The sequence below is a fragment of the Xiphophorus couchianus genome, chromosome 8 (assembly GCF_001444195.1).
Source record: "Xiphophorus couchianus chromosome 8, X_couchianus-1.0, whole genome shotgun sequence".
Taxonomy (NCBI): Eukaryota; Metazoa; Chordata; class Actinopteri; order Cyprinodontiformes; family Poeciliidae; genus Xiphophorus; species Xiphophorus couchianus.
Window position 1 is genome coordinate 19,590,936 of NC_040235.1, and position 17,096 is coordinate 19,608,031.

At 38.8% G+C, this 17,096-nt stretch overlaps 1 protein-coding gene across 1 annotated transcript in view; it reads right to left on the reverse strand.

Moving 5' to 3' along the window:
• Positions 1–278: 278 nt before the first annotated feature.
• The window catches only part of pcsk5a (proprotein convertase subtilisin/kexin type 5a), a 33,047-nt gene continuing 16,229 nt past the window's right edge, over positions 279–17,096 (reverse strand). Inside the window, exons 27-37 of the mRNA XM_028025048.1 lie at positions 14,868–15,068; positions 12,725–12,808; positions 12,441–12,639; positions 10,519–10,733; positions 9,939–10,181; positions 7,750–7,986; positions 7,504–7,675; positions 6,796–7,013; positions 2,816–2,916; positions 2,203–2,401; positions 279–1,638 (exon numbers count right to left, since the gene is read on the reverse strand). Coding sequence (XP_027880849.1) covers positions 1,181–1,638; positions 2,203–2,401; positions 2,816–2,916; positions 6,796–7,013; positions 7,504–7,675; positions 7,750–7,986; positions 9,939–10,181; positions 10,519–10,733; positions 12,441–12,639; positions 12,725–12,808; positions 14,868–15,068 — 2,327 coding nt within the window. The 3' untranslated portion in view covers positions 279–1,180. The remainder of the gene's footprint in view (positions 1,639–2,202; positions 2,402–2,815; positions 2,917–6,795; positions 7,014–7,503; positions 7,676–7,749; positions 7,987–9,938; positions 10,182–10,518; positions 10,734–12,440; positions 12,640–12,724; positions 12,809–14,867; positions 15,069–17,096) is intronic.

A 17,096-nucleotide genomic window follows, 5' to 3' on the forward strand; every position in this document is an offset into this window, starting at 1 on the left:
TTTGCGAGTTAAATCTTAAGGGCTATCTTACCACCTCGTTAGATCATTTTAAAAACCCTTTTTTATTTACTTGAGTGATGTATTTCCAAATTCAAATTTTAATGGTAAACATATAACAGTACAAGAAAGAAAACAAGCAAACACCACAAACAAATTACAGGTAGACATGACAGAAAAAAAACTGGCAAGCATCCGTGATTTATGAGAGGTCTTACTCTTTCAGAAAATTATTTCCATACTGATTGTATACGAGACCTGAAATTAAAGAACACTCTTGATCATCTCCATGGTTTTAATGTATAAAGGATGCGCTTGTAGTCAGCTTCTAAACTCGTAGATCTCATCTCAAACATCCAACACCAGACACACTACAGATTTTATAAAGTCATGATTTTCAAAACAAAAAGGAAAACCATTTGTACAAAATAAAGTGTGTGCTTTGTTTTTACGTTGACTGTAAATCACTACACAGAACATGATGCTTATTTCCGGTTTTGCAGCTCTACTCTTGAGAAATACATAAAATTTACATTTAGTTTTTCTCATGCCTAAATGGGATCCATGGTTCGATTACAAACCTTTACTGCATGTTGTCCACCCCTCCTCTGTTTGCCCATTTCCTGTTTTGGTTACTGCAACTAAAGGCCACTAGTGCCACAAAATCAGAATAACAAACAATAAATAAAAACTAGATTAGTTAAAATAAGAATTGGGAGGTCAAGACGCAAAGAAAAGTGGAAAAGTTATTTGCAGCAGAATAGGCGCATTTGACATTTGATAACAGCCTTTATTATCTCTAAAGATGCTCAATACCTAAAGAAAGCTATAAGCTGTCACCAAATGACTGCTTTGTGCACTGTAGGACATAAATGTAGACTGATGACAGCCACATGCGGCATCACAGAAATGAGGAAACCAGCATAACATGTCCGCTTTAAGCATGGTAAATATGGATTTATTTCTGAAGCACATTTCATTGTGTGAATGGATAGCAGTCATAAAATGCTATTCATTATAAATAGCTTCTCACGTCTCATTTGTCTGAGCTCATTGAGTGAAGGATAAATAGATCTGTCCCTCAGGGCAGAGCGAGATTAACAGTACAGAGGAGAAAAATAGGAGAGGCAGGAATGTCTAGAAGAAAACAACAGAAGAGTGTTCTCTTATCGCTTCTTGTGCCTTATCTGAACGTGTAGCTCTCATCGTCATACTCTAGGTCGTCCTCGTTGTCATCCCCCAGCTGTCCGTACCGAAACTTTCTGTACACCGTGCCGTCCTGGCCCATGTAAACTATGTCCTCATCGTCGTCATCGTCGTCGTCCCTTTTCCCAGAGTGACGCTTACCGATGTCGACGAGCTCAGCCTCCTGGAAGCGGCTTCCAGACGTGGAAGAGGCGGAGGAGTAGCCGCTGTATATATTGCCGCCTCCAAACCCCCCGCCGGAACCGAGCTTTTTGTACCCGCGGGGCGGGAGGTCAGAGGGGCCGCTTTTGGAACGGGAGTGCCTGACGAGGAAAACGACACCAATGAGTCCCAGGACCAGTAGGATGGAGGCGATGATGAAGATAGTCAGGTTCCCTCTAGACTCCTCTTCCTCTTCATTCCTGAATGCCAAGTTTGTGCTGAGGATGCACTGGCCTGGGGGAAAAAAAAGCAACAAATCATCTATAGATGTACTTCTGTCTTGTAAATAGAGCTATGATGATGTGTTTACTGTGGTGTGAAAAAGTGTTCGCCACCTTCCTGATTTCCAATGTTTTTTGAATGTTTGTCACCTTTAAGCATCTTAAAACATCAAACCAATTGTACAATTAGTCAAAAAATTATACAAGTCAACACAAAATGCAGTGTTGCAATTGTAATACCCATTCTGAATAATACAATGCATACAGAAAAAAATCACATAATACCCCTCTCATCCCCAACCACACACAACCCACACAATGGAGAAGGTTTGTCATTGCAATGTGACAAAAAGGTTTAAGGACTATAATTAATTTTCCTACTGATTGAAGCAAAGTGCTCTGCATGTAAATTAAAGCTGCATTGTCTAAATTAAGCAACAAGATAATTAGTCACAGATACATAGATAGATGAGACCTACAGCCGAGCTTCATGTGTCGATCATTCACGTCTGTTATGCAGTCATGACTCCCTGTTTTGCACTTTTTTTTGCACAAGCATAGGTTTCCGGCAGCTAACCTCGAGTCTCGGTGCAGTTACAACAGTCCTGCTTTGGTGTTTCCATGTCCTTCCATTCCTCATCAAGGGGGCAACACAGCAGGCAACGCCCGCCTGCTTCCAAGATCGCCTGAGCAGAACAGGAAGTGCAGTTGAACGGACCTGGCCCCCGACACTCGTGGCAAGAGTTGTCGCAGTCTTCACACGAGGCGTCCGATTCCTGCTGAGAGACAGAGGTGGTTGAAGCAAGGTATAGCTTTTTCTTTTCCTTCATTTTTTAAAATTTTATTTTACTTTTAGCTCGTATTGTCAAGCTTCCAAAACGTTCTTTAAAGATTTGAGTAACAGCTTCTCTCCATGAGTCAATTAACATGCACCGGTACCTATCAAACAGTCTCAATCAGCAACCTCACAGCAGGAGCAGGGCGATTTATTTAGAAAATGAGTCACCGCAATGAATTTCACTCTGCTGTTTGAGTCTGCTTCGGGTAGAGCGAGAAGTCTGTTTGAATCACATTATATGGTACCTGAGGCCCAAACATTAGCGATTATTTTGGTCAAGTACTAGGGGAATCTATTTTTAATTTTAAAAAGTTAATTTTTGTGAAATTAAAACCTGGAAAAGTGAGGTTACCTTTACAACAGGGTACTGGCCATTATCGCACATGGACTCACACCTTCCATCTGACAGCAGGTATCCAGGGTAGCATGAGTCACAGGACAGGGAAGCTTTTCCTGCACATACACATTCATTTAAAGGGTAAATAAGGTGATCCTCTATATTCTAGATCTTAAGAAAAAATTACAGAATTCCAGCCTTTCAATGAGTAATTTTGTTGATAGCCTCATCAGTTCAGTAATAACACTTCTACGTATGTCTTCAGTTTTATACTGCAAGTGTTCAGAATGGTCAAAATACAAGTTAAAACGAGTGCAATGCACTGCAAAAGTATTCACAGACCCTGAATGTTTTCCACATTGTGGTACATTGCAATCACAAACTTTTAGCAGAAAATGATTGCCTTTTTCCAGCATTTTTTTTATAAACCTTTATCTGAAAAGTGTGGAATGCATCAATACATTTTCAGCCTGTAGTGAGACCAGACTTCGTAGAAACACTTTTTGCTACTATAGCGACAAGTCTTTCTGGTTAATTCCCAATTAGCTTCGTACATCTGTTTACTTAATGTTTAGTTCAGCACAAAATATTTGAGTATGGAAGTGAAAATATCACACTAACGAAATGTCTTTTTATTATAGGGAAAGCACATGGGAAGTTGGCTGGAGCTACACACAGGGCAATCACAGAGGTCACGTTACATTGGAAATAAGAATGGCTGGAAATTCGGTTTCCACAAAGACTTTTACCAGTAGTAGAAGCTAAATTTATTTGGGAAAAGAATAAATGTAATTTTTCTTGTTTCACAAATGTACTGCCTTATGATGGTTTCATGAAATCCCAATACTCTTCAGTTTGTGTTTGAGCACTTTTCAAAGGCTGAGATCATTGGTCAAGACACAGTAAATCTTTCCTTTTACTACACAGTATCCTTTAGGCCAGTCGGACTGTCAGGTCTGTCTTTCTCATAAAGCAAATTAATTTGTGATTGTTTGAAAATGAACCCCTTGTTCATTTCTTTATGGTGCAGCATAGATGCACAGTTTGTTTAGGAGCAAATCTTATCAGACTAGAAAAGCCAGGAAGAAATTTATTATTGTACACTGAGTTTGTTTCTCCTTGAATCCCTTTTAGTCTGTGCTAAGCACTGAATGTTTGGGTCATACCACAAGCCTTAGCGCTCTGAGGATTCGCTGACAGTTAGCAATTTGCATGCCAGTTATGCAGACTATTTTGCTGACGCTATCGCATTATGATTAGGAACTGAACTGCTCCTAATGTTGCTCACTTTTTGACAGATGCCTTTGTGCAATCATTATGATTCAATTCAACTGTCAGTGGCATAATTGTTTAAGTAATTCGCTGCCTATTTTCTGGATCATTTGTAATATTCCAAAGTGGTGCAAGCTCAGTTTCACAGGCAAATATGCAAAAACCAAGTTCTTTCATTTATGTAAATCGTTGTATTTTCTGTGTGTGTGTGTGTGTGTGTGCAATCTATGACCCATTTATAGTAAAAAGTTTTTCAGTTTATCTTATAAATTTTCTTGCTGTAAGCTCACATTGTCTCAAATCTAAGCTCTGGACTAGTTTGATGTGCACCTCCTCTCAGTACACATCAACGTTGAAGTAGATATCATCCTCTTGGAAAATTTGGTGAGGGAAGAGCTACACATTTTTTATGGGAATTTTCCAGCCATCTCTCTGTCACTGTTAACCAGAGCCTTAAAAGGCTTTCAAAGGATTTATGTAAATATGCGTAAATGATTTTTAACAAAAAGGAAAGATTTAAAAAATGATGTACAAGATATAATAAATCTTGCATATTCCATTTTAAATCAGGTGAGGAACAGACAGAAACAGGAGGCCTAAATGCCAGTGGGAGTGATTAGTGGCCTGCGGACCAAGGCCCGCAGGCCTTGGTCACAACTACGATCTTAAATTGTACTCAGGAGCTGATGGGGAACCAGTGCAGCTGGATAAGTAGCAGTGTGATATGACAGATAAGGGCTGAAAACAGGGAAACGCTGTAAATGTGACCACACATAAGATAAAGAAAGAAATGTATGTTTTAATAGTAGGCTTTTAGGGCTGATATTTTTCTCAGATGGATACAATGATATTAAAAGTCAGAGAACCTAAATACAAGTTAAAAGGTACAACTTCTCAGATTGTAACAAAGGATCTTAGATCTTGTTGTAGATTTTGGGTTTGTTGTGCTTCTACTTGCAGATTACCTTGAAAGGTAACCACAAAAGGAAGAATTTGGTCAACTTTAGATCCTTACTAAGAAACTTTTGCAGAAATACTTTTTTCAGCTTATCTTTCAGGACTTAAGTAAATGTCTTTAGAAGACTGGTGAGTCTATCAATATGTGAATGTAAAAACTAATCTGCAGACAATTTACAGTGACTAAGTTAAATTAAAAATTAAAACCTGCTAGCCTCTTTTTTTGCTTCCTCCTGACTTAGCAAAGCTATTATCAGATGATAATAAAATAATTATAAGGCCAATTCTTTTAGTTTTTTTTACATATGGAGTTGAAAGAATATTTCCACAACAAATCTTTCTTTTTTTGCATCCTTCCTGCTTCCTGCTGTGGAGCATCTTCAGCTCAAAACCTCCAGCTGTGAAGCACATCTGCATCTCTGAAAGTCGGTAGAGATAAACTGTCCACAAATTGTCAAAGAACATACTGAGTATGATTTTGTCTCCTTTTTGATCACCAGGAGGGATGATCATTTAAAACAGAAGAAGTCAGATGAAGTGTGAGTGCACTTCATCCAAACGCAAAGCAGAGGAGCTAGAGTGAGAAACAAGTGGAGAGACTTTGACCTAATTTCTTTCACCATATCTTTATGCTCTAATGCCAATTTTCGTTCTTTTGTGCTTTCAGTTGCTCTTTTTGCTTAATCTGGAAACTTTTAAGAGCCATTTAGCCCATGGTTGAATTATATTAGCTCTATGTATAAAACGAGGTGCAGACCAGTCTGTTTTATAAAACTGAATAGTTTTGAGGTTCGAAGAAGTTAAAATTGGCCTGGTCTCTCTAAAAAAGTGGGGGAGGTTAATTTATGCCTCCAGTGGTTATAATTGGCTTTAGTCTGACAGCAATTCTTCTGTCAGCTTATGTACAAAGTTCAGTTTTAATGGTTAGGAAAAAAAACACATTCTGTTTTCTCTTTTTTACTGCATTTTTTTATGTGTTTGATTCTGTAGGGAGTTCTGAATGCCCATCTCCATTAAGACCTGGGCCCAAAATAGGTATTTTAATTATTACAGAAAAGCCTCTCCTAAAAATCGGTCATGGGAATGTTTAAATGGCGTTTTTTTTTTTTCCCTTTCTAACTTTCGCTTAAGGACAACACACTTTTCTCAATTTCAAATTGTAGGTGGGTGGATGGATGAATGGATGGATTGTTTAGACATGATGTATTTGTACATGAATTCTTGACAGTGGGAACCCTGTGAAAATGAAAATATTCACAGCAGTGCTTCAACAAATTAGTGCGCACAACTCAGAACATTTGAGGTTCAACTGTATATGGCATATTTATATCCATTATTTACTATAAAAGTTATGAAATGGTTGTTCTAATTAACAAGAGCTTCCTGATATCAGATGTTATCTAGATTAAATTAGATAACTTCTGATCTAATTCATTTACACTTCTGCTAAGTCGGTAGCATAAACGTAAAAGATAATAGAAATAACCAGATGTGTTGTCATTAATGAATATATAGTTCCACTATATCTATTATTTACTATGACATACTGCAGGGGAATTAAAAAGAGCTGCATACCAATCAAACAGTTAGATTAGGTTTTGGTTTACATCAGTGTGTCCTAATAAGACGCCCTTAACATGTGGGACTTCACTAAATTACCAATTTCCCATTTGGAGGCCACTGAGAATGATATTATATAACATAAAGTATTATAAATGTTTTTGTGTTATTACTTAACAAATAGACTTTAAAATAGATGCATGTACCTGAGCATGTTCTGCAGCCAGCGTGGCAGGGTTCGCAGGTCTTGTGTGCAGGGTCGTGATGGTAACCCAGAGGACACGATGGCAGGCAGCGGCCTTCTTTTCGCAGATAGACGAGGCCCGGAGCACAGCTCTGGCAGCCGTCCTCGCCGCCCTCAATGCACTCGCTGCAACTCGGGTCGCACTTCTCACAAATCCTTGAGACAGGGTTTCCATAGTGACTGGAGGACAGATGGCGAAAGTTATGATAGATTAGATTCAATTAAATGAAATGAGGTTAGAGCTTTCCCACGGGAAATTCCCTTTCACAGCCTCACATATAGTTAGACTCATCCAGCACAACCAAGATATGACAAGAAAAACAAATAACAGAGGGAATGCAGTCATAATGAAAATCCTCAAGTCATTGATGAGGGGTGTAGTGTTGTCCGCGCGCATCTCTGATGGTATGTAGCCTCTGTATCCTGTTTGCTTTCACTTGGGTATTTAACTGCACATCAATTTTCCGCCACATTAATTTGTCCCTCTCAGTTACTGCACTGAGCCTCATAAAGGAGCATTTAAATCCCAAACTAAATTAGAATGCATTTTAGAAACCTGTCTGGTGATCTTTTAGAGTCCAAAATGACATTTTGCGTCCGGGCTGATCATTTATTAAGAACGACGCTAATGAATGAGGGGTGCAGCATGACGGTGAGCAGGTTCGGCTACCCGTGCTGGCACGTCTCCACACACTCTTTGGCCTCTCGGAACAGGTGGGCTTTGCAGGTCAGGCAGTGGTGGCTCTGCTTTCCGACACAGGACTGACAAGAAGCATGGCACGGCTCGCATTTCGACTCCTCCTCAAAGTAGCCCGTTGGGCATTCGTCCACACAGGCGCCATCTGCACCGACACACATACACATATTGCAGAAGCACCAGACCTCTGAGAATTAACTCAAATCAAACCGGACTCACCGAGCAGGAGGTGTCCCTGATTACAGCTCAAACAGTGGGTTTTGCCTGGACCCGAACACCTGTAGCAGTATTTGTGGCAGAGATGGCATTCCCCGTCCTCGTCTGCGTACTGGTGAGGCGAACACTTGTTGGCCAAAGGGAGACAGCGGTTGTGGCTGTCCAGCGTTTGACCCGTCCTGCAGCTGGTGCAGGAACCCATGTGGGGCCCAAAACATGTGAGGCATGACGCGTCACAATCTGGGAACATGAAAAATAATAATTACTCAATCAAAGGATGTTATCAGTCCATCTGGTAACTACGACAGGGTATGTAAAGACTTCCATATAAAGGGAATTTACAGAATTAAATATTCAAAGGGTTTTAGCATTCAGTCACCTTACAAATACAAACTTCAATGTTCTTCACTGGGATTTTCTAAAAGGATTTTATGAGATTATGTTTTTTTTTTATTAACAGACGTGGAATCAAAACCCAGATGGATGTGTCCAACACCAATAACATTTGGGCCGACCTACACCTTTGCTGCACACGCAGCAAAGGTGCGTGTGCAGCAAAGCAGTGCAGAATTGTGAACTGTGAAGCAAAAGACATCACTTGCTGTTCAGAAATATATTATATAAAAAATAGGACTACCAGGATTTTGAGAAATTCCTATCTCTACCAAGAGGGGCCAAATTGGGTATCTTCCTAGAGCTACTGAGAGAGGGCCAAACTGGGTTATTAGCATCCAAATGTGGCCAAACTGACGACTCTGAATGGTCTAATTAGCATCCATGTAGATGAGCAGGGGGGAGGAGAGCCAAACTCACTACATCAACTTTCACGCTCAATACACAGCAGTTAACAGACGTGGAATCAAAACCCAGATGGATGTGTCCAACACCAATAACATTTGGGCCGACCTCCACCTTTGCTGCACACGCAGCAAAGGTGCGTGTGCAGCAAAGCAGTGCAGAATTGTGAACTGTGAAGCAAAAGACATCACTTGCTGTTCAGAAATATATTATATAAAAAATATATTCTGAACACTTTTATTCACACTTGATTTTCTATGATATGTCTAAGTAAAATCCTGTGAAACCAATAGTCTTCTTATGTCAATGTGTGATTTAATCTTAATATAAATACAATGGTGTTAAGCCCTCAAAGGTGTGTTGCTGAATATTAATGATCAAACAGTATTATGAAGACTAAGTAACACTCCAGACAGTTAAGGGAAAAGGTTGTGGAGACATTTTAAACAGGTGCAGGTTTTAAAACAATATCTCCAATCTTTTGTTCAAAATTACAAAGAGCATGGCACTTTTCCAATACACTGGCTGACAACCTAAAGATAGTAGGGACAAGAAGAAACTAGCAACAAACTGTCACCCTAAGCACACAATCCCACAGTAAAACATGGTGATTACAGCATCATGTAGGTAGTTTTTTTTTAGCAGTGACAGGAAAAGTAAAGGGCAGATGGCTAGCAAACACAGATCAATCCTGGAAGAAAACAAGTTCATTCACATAAAATCTCTGTAAATTAAAATGGAGATTGTGATTTCGAAAGAGACAGAATTTAAAAAGGTTTAAAGAATACTTTTTTAAGGCACTGCGTACTTATTTACTACACAATTCACCTGACAATTTTTACTGGTCGTGGTTTAAATATACCCTTTGTGTGCAATATATTCTGTATCATAACAGTTTCACAGCACAGCGGTGCTTTTCCCCATCTTCCTACTGGCAGCTCCTTTCAGTAGCAACTGAAGTAGGCATTGCCTACATTTTTTTCTTTCAGGTATACACCATCCTCTGTGTTTTTTGAAAAAAAACCCCAAAACAACCAAAAACAAAGCCAGAGCGGTGTGTCTTCCTCCAGGGAACTGTCAGTGGTATCACTATGCAGTTCCAACGTTTGACAGCTGCCTGTTAACCGTCGGAAAAGGGTTGCTATTTTAGTCTGAGCCATCGTCAAGAAACACACTCAGGCAAAGTAGAGAATATAATTGAGGATATGCATGAAGGGTGCTCTTTGGGACAGAAAACTCAGTTTCAGAGGTGACAAATGACTTTGGCATACTTTGAGTTGCAGCAAAATGTTAATTAGACGAGGAGATTTTCCTGCAAATGTATCCATTTGAAGTCCTTTCTCCTAAAAAGCCTTTTGCACAAATGCATGTCACAATGTTTTGCATTGACTTACCTATGCACTCTCCTGTAACTGCATTCCTGTACGTGTCGGAGGGGCAAGGTGCCAGGCAGCCCCCGTTGTGCAGGACAGCTTCCGGTTCGACGCAGGCATCGCAGTCGTTGCTGTCGGGGCCGTCACAGAGAGCACAGTCGGCGTGACAATGCAGACACTCCCCTGTTTCGTCATCCTCAAAGAACCTCTCTGGGCACTCCGGCACACATTGGCCTTCGTGGAGAAAGTGATACTCCTCGCAGCCTGCAAAAAGAGAATGACTTTCCAAACAAATCTGGGAGCAAACATTACATGTCTGTGAAATGAAGAACAGTGTCTTAGATTTTTTTTAAGAGGGACAGCAAGTAGAAGAAACATCATCATCTGTCACATTTCTAATATTTGGGCATTAAGATGAAAAAAAAGACATCTGTATATTTTGATTTTATGAGATAAAAAATGGTCCAAAAAAGAAAAAAAGAAACTTATGATGAACAAAATCCGAAACTTTATTTTCTAGCCCCACAAAAGCTAAAGTTAAAAATGAGTTTCTACAAATTATCATCATGTTCATGTTCAAATAGCAATCATGTTTCCATACCTGTGCATTGTCCAAGGGGGTCACAGTCCTGACAGGCGGGTGGGCAGCGACGGCACTCCTTGCCCTGGACAATGCGTGACGGAGGACACTCCTCCACACACTGGTGATCATGCAGGAGGAGGGGCTCGTCGCAGGTCAGGCAGTGAGTGGCATTTTTCTCACAGGACGCACAACCAGCCGCACAGCTGAGACACAGCTGGCCTGCAGAATAACCCCTGCAGAGATTTAGACGGATATCAGTGGGCTGATGGTGAAAAAAAATTAAATAAATAATAAAAATCACATTGATTTTTATTATGTATTTTGGAGAAGTACACTCAGTATATTGAAATTTTATGTAACAGACCCACGAAAGAGTGCATCTCTGTGCAGTAAAAAGGATGATACATTGTTTTCCAAAATGTTCTGAAAATGCAGCCTCCCTGAGTCAGTACTTTGTAGAACCACCTTTTTCTGCAGGCACAGTTGCAAGTCTTTTACTGTAGGTCTCTAACAGTTGTGAGGATCTGGAAATTTACATTTTTGCTCATGTTTTTTTTCTTCTTCTGTAAAATACCTAAAGCTTAGTCAGATCAGATTGACAGAGTGTCCGTGAACAGTAATATTTAAGCTGCCACAGATTCTCAGCTGGATTCAGGTCTGGACTATTCTAACACATGAATATATATATATATATATATATATATATATATATATATATATATATATTGATTCAAATCATTCTGCTGTGGTCTTTGCTGTACATTTAGTTTGTGTCTGGATGAACATGGTCAACCACGACTTTCTTGTGGGCACCACGCCACAAAGATTTGGTATGTCAGAAACAAATCTGACCAAACAAACCTGCAATCTGGATCTTTACATGTTTTCCAGCGTAACCATGAAACTCTTGGCTATTTCTATAGTTACTGATCTCCCCTTTTGTGTCTTGGTTGGTTTGAAGTTCTGCCACACGACACCTTGAGATGTTTAAAGAATTGGATGTTGTTTTATGACACAATTCTGCTTTTTACATCTCTGCAAATTTGCTTCTGTGTTCTTTTGTCTTCGTAATGCTATTTGCTTACTAATGTTCCTTAAAACAAAGCCTCTGATTACTTCACAGAACAGCTGGATCTATAAGTAAATTAGGTGACTGTTGAAAGTAATTTAATGTACTGGATTTGTTTTAATAACGGGGATTCGCAGGTTTCCTCATTTATGCATTGAAATGTTGTGAAATCTTGATAAAAGTCAATGGAGTCTGTAATGATAACGAGACAAAAATGCGTTTGAGTACTTCTACAAGGCAATTCATATTCTGACTGTGTTTATTATCCTGCATCAGCAAAATTATATCTTTTCAGCATCATCCTTAACTCGATGAAAACACCTGGAAAATAACATGTGTTGAGGAGAATGAAGCTACACCCATAAATTGCTGTGTTTTAGTTTCATTTATTATAGAATTTGTCTTCTATTGCATATGAAAAGATCAAAGAATCTGTCTTAAGTGCTCCTGGGCTACACAAGCAAATGGACGTGCACCATTTACTCCCACGGCTCTTCAATGAAGAAGACAACTAATAATTTATCCAGACAAATACGAGCCTGACTGTGTGTGGAAATTTGGTAGAATTTGAATATGAAAAGAGCTGCATGTCTAAACTAGACCTGTCAGTGCTAATGGAGCGCTGGGAACTATGTCTATGTCTGGGAACATCACACTTTAATGACCAATGAAGATAACATAAGAAAAAAATAACAAATATGTCTGCACATATGTGAATTAAAAATTGATAATACTGTAAATACACCATATTATGTCCTGAAAACTTACATTTTTACAAACAGTTAAACATCAGCTGTCAAGAAGAGCTAAAGCAATTGTGAGCACAGTTAAATGAGCCAGAAATTAAACTGAAACAGGACATATTCCTGACCTGACACACTCTGTAACACACTGTCCGTTCTGCAGGAACAATGGAGCCCTGCGCGAGCTCTGACAGCGGCTGCAGCGCCGAGCATCGACGCACAGCGAGCAGCCCTGAGGGCAGGCCTCACACACTCCGCTTAGTTGGCTGGCGAAGAAACCCGCAGAACACTTCGACACACATGTCTGCTGCATGGTCAGAAATCTCCCTGCAGCAAAAAGAGCTGGATGTAACCTGTTGCAACAGTTAAAATATAAACCTGCAGACGCGGCTCTGAGAGGTGATTGACAGACCTTGCCCACATTTTGTGCACTGGTTTTTCTCTGGTCCGGAACAGAATTCACAGGATGGGTGACAGTCTTCGCATAACCCATGATCTGAAGGGAAAACAAAGCAGGGGCTGTGAGGGTACACTCGTGAAAACTTTTGTTAGAAAAGAAGAGGAAGCCGAGTCTTGATCCAGGACCGGCAGAGTCACTTAATGTGGCTTTATCAAAATGATAATCAACAGAAACGAAACTGCAAAGCAAAGACACAATTTAGGCATGAAACAGCAGGTTGTCATGTTTATAACATCTTAGATAAATTTTAAACAATGACAAACTCAACTACTATGTGTTAAGGCAAGACCTTCTGTAGCTTTATGTTAAAGATACAGCTTTCAATAGGTAAAAGGTCTACTACCCTGTTGAAAATAAGTTTTTCCAAGTCAACTTTCCAACCTTACTTTCAGTAAGGTGTTGAAAGTACCTCAGTTAAGCATGGAGTTCATATCAGGCACAAGATGACACCTTCCATATTGGTAAAGTACATGAATGCAAAGCATCAGACAAACTTCATTTTTTGAGATTACTATGGTAGAGGAAAGTTCATTATTCACAGAAAACCTTGGGCTATAAAATGCATTCATACATATACGTTTTTATGGAGTAGAATCCAACACAATACACTTTCATCAATTTCAAAAGGAAGTCTTGGATGCAGAAGTTTGAATTTATCACTGATTTTTGGAAATCCAAGCACGGTCACCCCTACACACACAACGTGTCTTGAGTGAATGAGGTTAAAATTTCCCTCACTAGTTTCAGCTTGACCGCACTCTTTGAAGTCTCTTGGCATAAATATGATTGGACCTGACCACTATTCTTATCAGAATTGGTGGAGTTCAGTACAATTTTGTGCATTCCTGGTTCCTAACTTGCATTTAAAGATAGTCCCTAAATATTGGGGTTGAGAATAGGCCCATTCTAGTGTATTTTATCCATTCAGGAACACTCAACTCTCATGCTTTGGACTCTATTGTAATTTAGGAGATAAATATGTTGCATTTAGAGTTGTTGTTAGCTTCCTTTCCATCGCTTCCTGTTTTGTGTTGGATAGGCTGGCCTTTTCTTTTCTGTGTTTTCTTTACTTCCTGTTTTCTTCTCTAATATGTGTTATTTTATTCTCTTTGTCTTTGTTCTCTAATTGCACTCTCAGCTGCTTCCACAGCTCATTTATCTCATCTGTTTCTTGTTCCACTCATCATATCTCTTTGGTGTATTCCACATTGGTTCTTAAGTGACAGCTGGTTCATTTGCTCCATAATGCTCTAGTCTGTCATCGCCTTCACTCCATGTTCCTGGCTTGTATTTGGATTAATTTAGCTTTATGACCTTATTCTTATGGATATGGATATTTGGACCTTGGACTTTGTTGTCTTTTTGTATTATTAAGCATCTTTGTGTTTTTGCTCTACCTCTGCCATAATTTTGGCTGATTTTTTTGTTCTCTACACCCCACTGCTTCTTTTGTAGTTCACTGTGTCCAAGTGTGAAATGCTGAGCTGAGATGAAGTCGGAGAATTCAGAAGTCATTCTCCTGCATAGTTCCAGCTACTTGTATCGCTGGAACCAAATACCATATCATGATGCTACCACTACCATGCTTGAAAGACTGCTACCCTCCAAGGATACCTTTCATTACTGTAGCCAAATGATAAAATTTATCACAGATTTTTTAAAGAGGATTTTTATTTTGCAACAAGAAATGTGCTAATTTAGAAGAAGTATTAAAACAAATGAAATAAAATAAGAATACATTCATTGCCATGGTGAGGGTAAGTAAACTTTTTTTTATCAGAACTGTATTTTTAACCTTTAAGTTACCTGTCCAGTTTTGTCAGAGTTATCAAAGCTCTTATAATTAAGAGTACCCGTCTCACACTAATTTTCTTGTTGTTTCCAAGTTCTCCATGGAGGGAACAAAATGTTATAAAGTCTATCTGTTTGACATTTGTTCTGTTTTGAGTCTGTGCGGTAGTAGAGGGTTCAGGGACGGTGGCACACAGACCAATTACCCTCCACTATTTCATTCCTGCCCCTCTGAAAGCGGCCAAATCCCTGCTTCATTAAGAGCAGACAGTCGGATTAGCGGAATATAAGTTATTAGTCTCACCGTTGAAAAAGGTCCTAATGGGACAGACCTCGCGTTCCGGCACGCACTCCTCGTTTGCTAGCGTCCTCCCCTCTTCACACGACAGGCAGTCTTTGTTCTCCGGGCCGCTACACGTGGCGCAGTCTGGGTGACACTCTTCACACTCGTTAAGGTCTTCATTGCCGTAGAAACCATCGGGACACACCGAGACACACTTCCCCTCTGGCAAGAGAGGGTGAGAAGATTGTACTTTGTGATACAAGAGCTGGATATAACCCATTCCAAAAAAATAAAATAAAATAAAAATTTTGGATTTTTTGGGATGCTTCCAGTCAAAAAAACAACAAAAAAAGGAACTGCATTTAGGATTTTTCAGAATTGAGAGTGCCATGCAAAAGTACTCAATTTTTACATAATTGTCATATTTTAATTATAAATTTCAATGTGTTTTGTAGGGATTTGAAAATCCCTACAAAAAATAGAAAGTAATTGTGGACTGGAAGAAAAAAAACTACACAATTTTCAAAGCAAAGCAAATAAAAAAATATTGCAAAGAAGGAACAGTCTTTAAAAAAAACCCCGTAAACTAAACATAATGATTGGTAGACTTGAACAACTATGATATTAATATCTAATTTAAAAGACACTGAAATGACATTTAACAGTCTAATTCAATTTTCAACACTGCAGTGCAGAGCTGTATTTGTTTGAATAAGAGTATTTATTTTTCCTGTTTTGTTAATTATTGTCAAACAGATTTATATGTGTGATGAAAGCGTCTGCTAGTCTCCCACAGCACAACATCAAGTTTACATAAGAAAATATCAGAGAGGAAAGACTTATATATCGATAAATAAACAAAACCAGGGATCTTTTCTCCACAATGGAATTCAAGCATCTCATTTAGAACGGTGATGACCTTCTGTGCTTTAAAATGTATCATATTCTGACTAGGACTTATGGTTCAACAGAATGATTTTTTTATATAAATATATAAACAGTAAATTGTAAGCCACCCAGAAGTTAAAAAAATATATTAATTCCATGTTCATTCTGCTGTCCTTGTGAAATTCTTCCAGCAGCTCTGAGGGCATTTGAAATGTTAATTACGTCTCCAAACTTTTTTTAATCCGTGTTCCAGAAATGTCCCACTCCGTCCTCATCACATAACAAAGATACCACAGAGGACGAAGCGCTCTTCCTCAATGTAAAATGCTACTTACGAAACATCTCACTTAGTTGCCCTGCCCAGGAAAACACAAAGCTTCCAGGCAAAATGAAGAATTTATAGTATGCTGATTATTGCTGTTATTTGTGACATGACACGTCAACAAAATGTAAATAATAAATTAAATACAAACAGTAAAGAGTTCCAAGTCAGTGAAGTAAATGTGAGCCATGAGAACCTCAGCTTAAGGTCATGAAAAAATTGCAACAATGAACTAATTTTGGATGCACAGCCAGAAAAACCCAGAAACAACACTGGAATGATGTCAGCCTGTGGGATTAACAATCAAAATGTTTTGGAATATGTGTCACAATTATAGAAATTAATTAAAACACAAAACATAAGGAGAAAGTTAAAACAGATAGGAAACAGGATTGACCCCATTTGAAAATGATAAGGAAATGATCAGAGACACATCTTCATGAAAGGCAACTTTATTTATGTAGCACCTTTCAGCCAGAGACAACTCAAAGTGGCTGCTAAATATTATCTGGGGAAACTGTAGCCAAAAATGTGTAGATGCTCAACATAGTAATTTATTACAAAATGTATTTTGTTCAGAGTTAAAATATGCATAATAATATTAGCCTATTGTCCAGTGTGATTTAATGAAATGGATCATTTATCATTGGTAGGTAACCCAGCAAAGTAAAATTATTAAAATTCAAGATGCCACTTTGAAAAGGAACTCTTTATTTTACATAAATATAGGGTCTTACTGTGGGCATAATTGTGTATTTGTAGAAAGAGAATATCTTATAAAACACTTAAGAAACATTTCCAGCAGTCTTTCTTTGACATTCATTTTGCCACCATGATGGAAACTATAACACTGTGGGCGTCTCCACCAAGATGAAAATCTCTAAGTAGGGAAAGAGTGCATCTATTTTTGTTAAAATTGTTACTCCCTTCCTTGTAGTCTGCTGTGCTTTATCTAAATGTTTGTAACTACACATACATCCTCTGTGCACCTTTGCATATGGTATAAACAATCATGCTGGGCCGCCATGGACAAATATTGG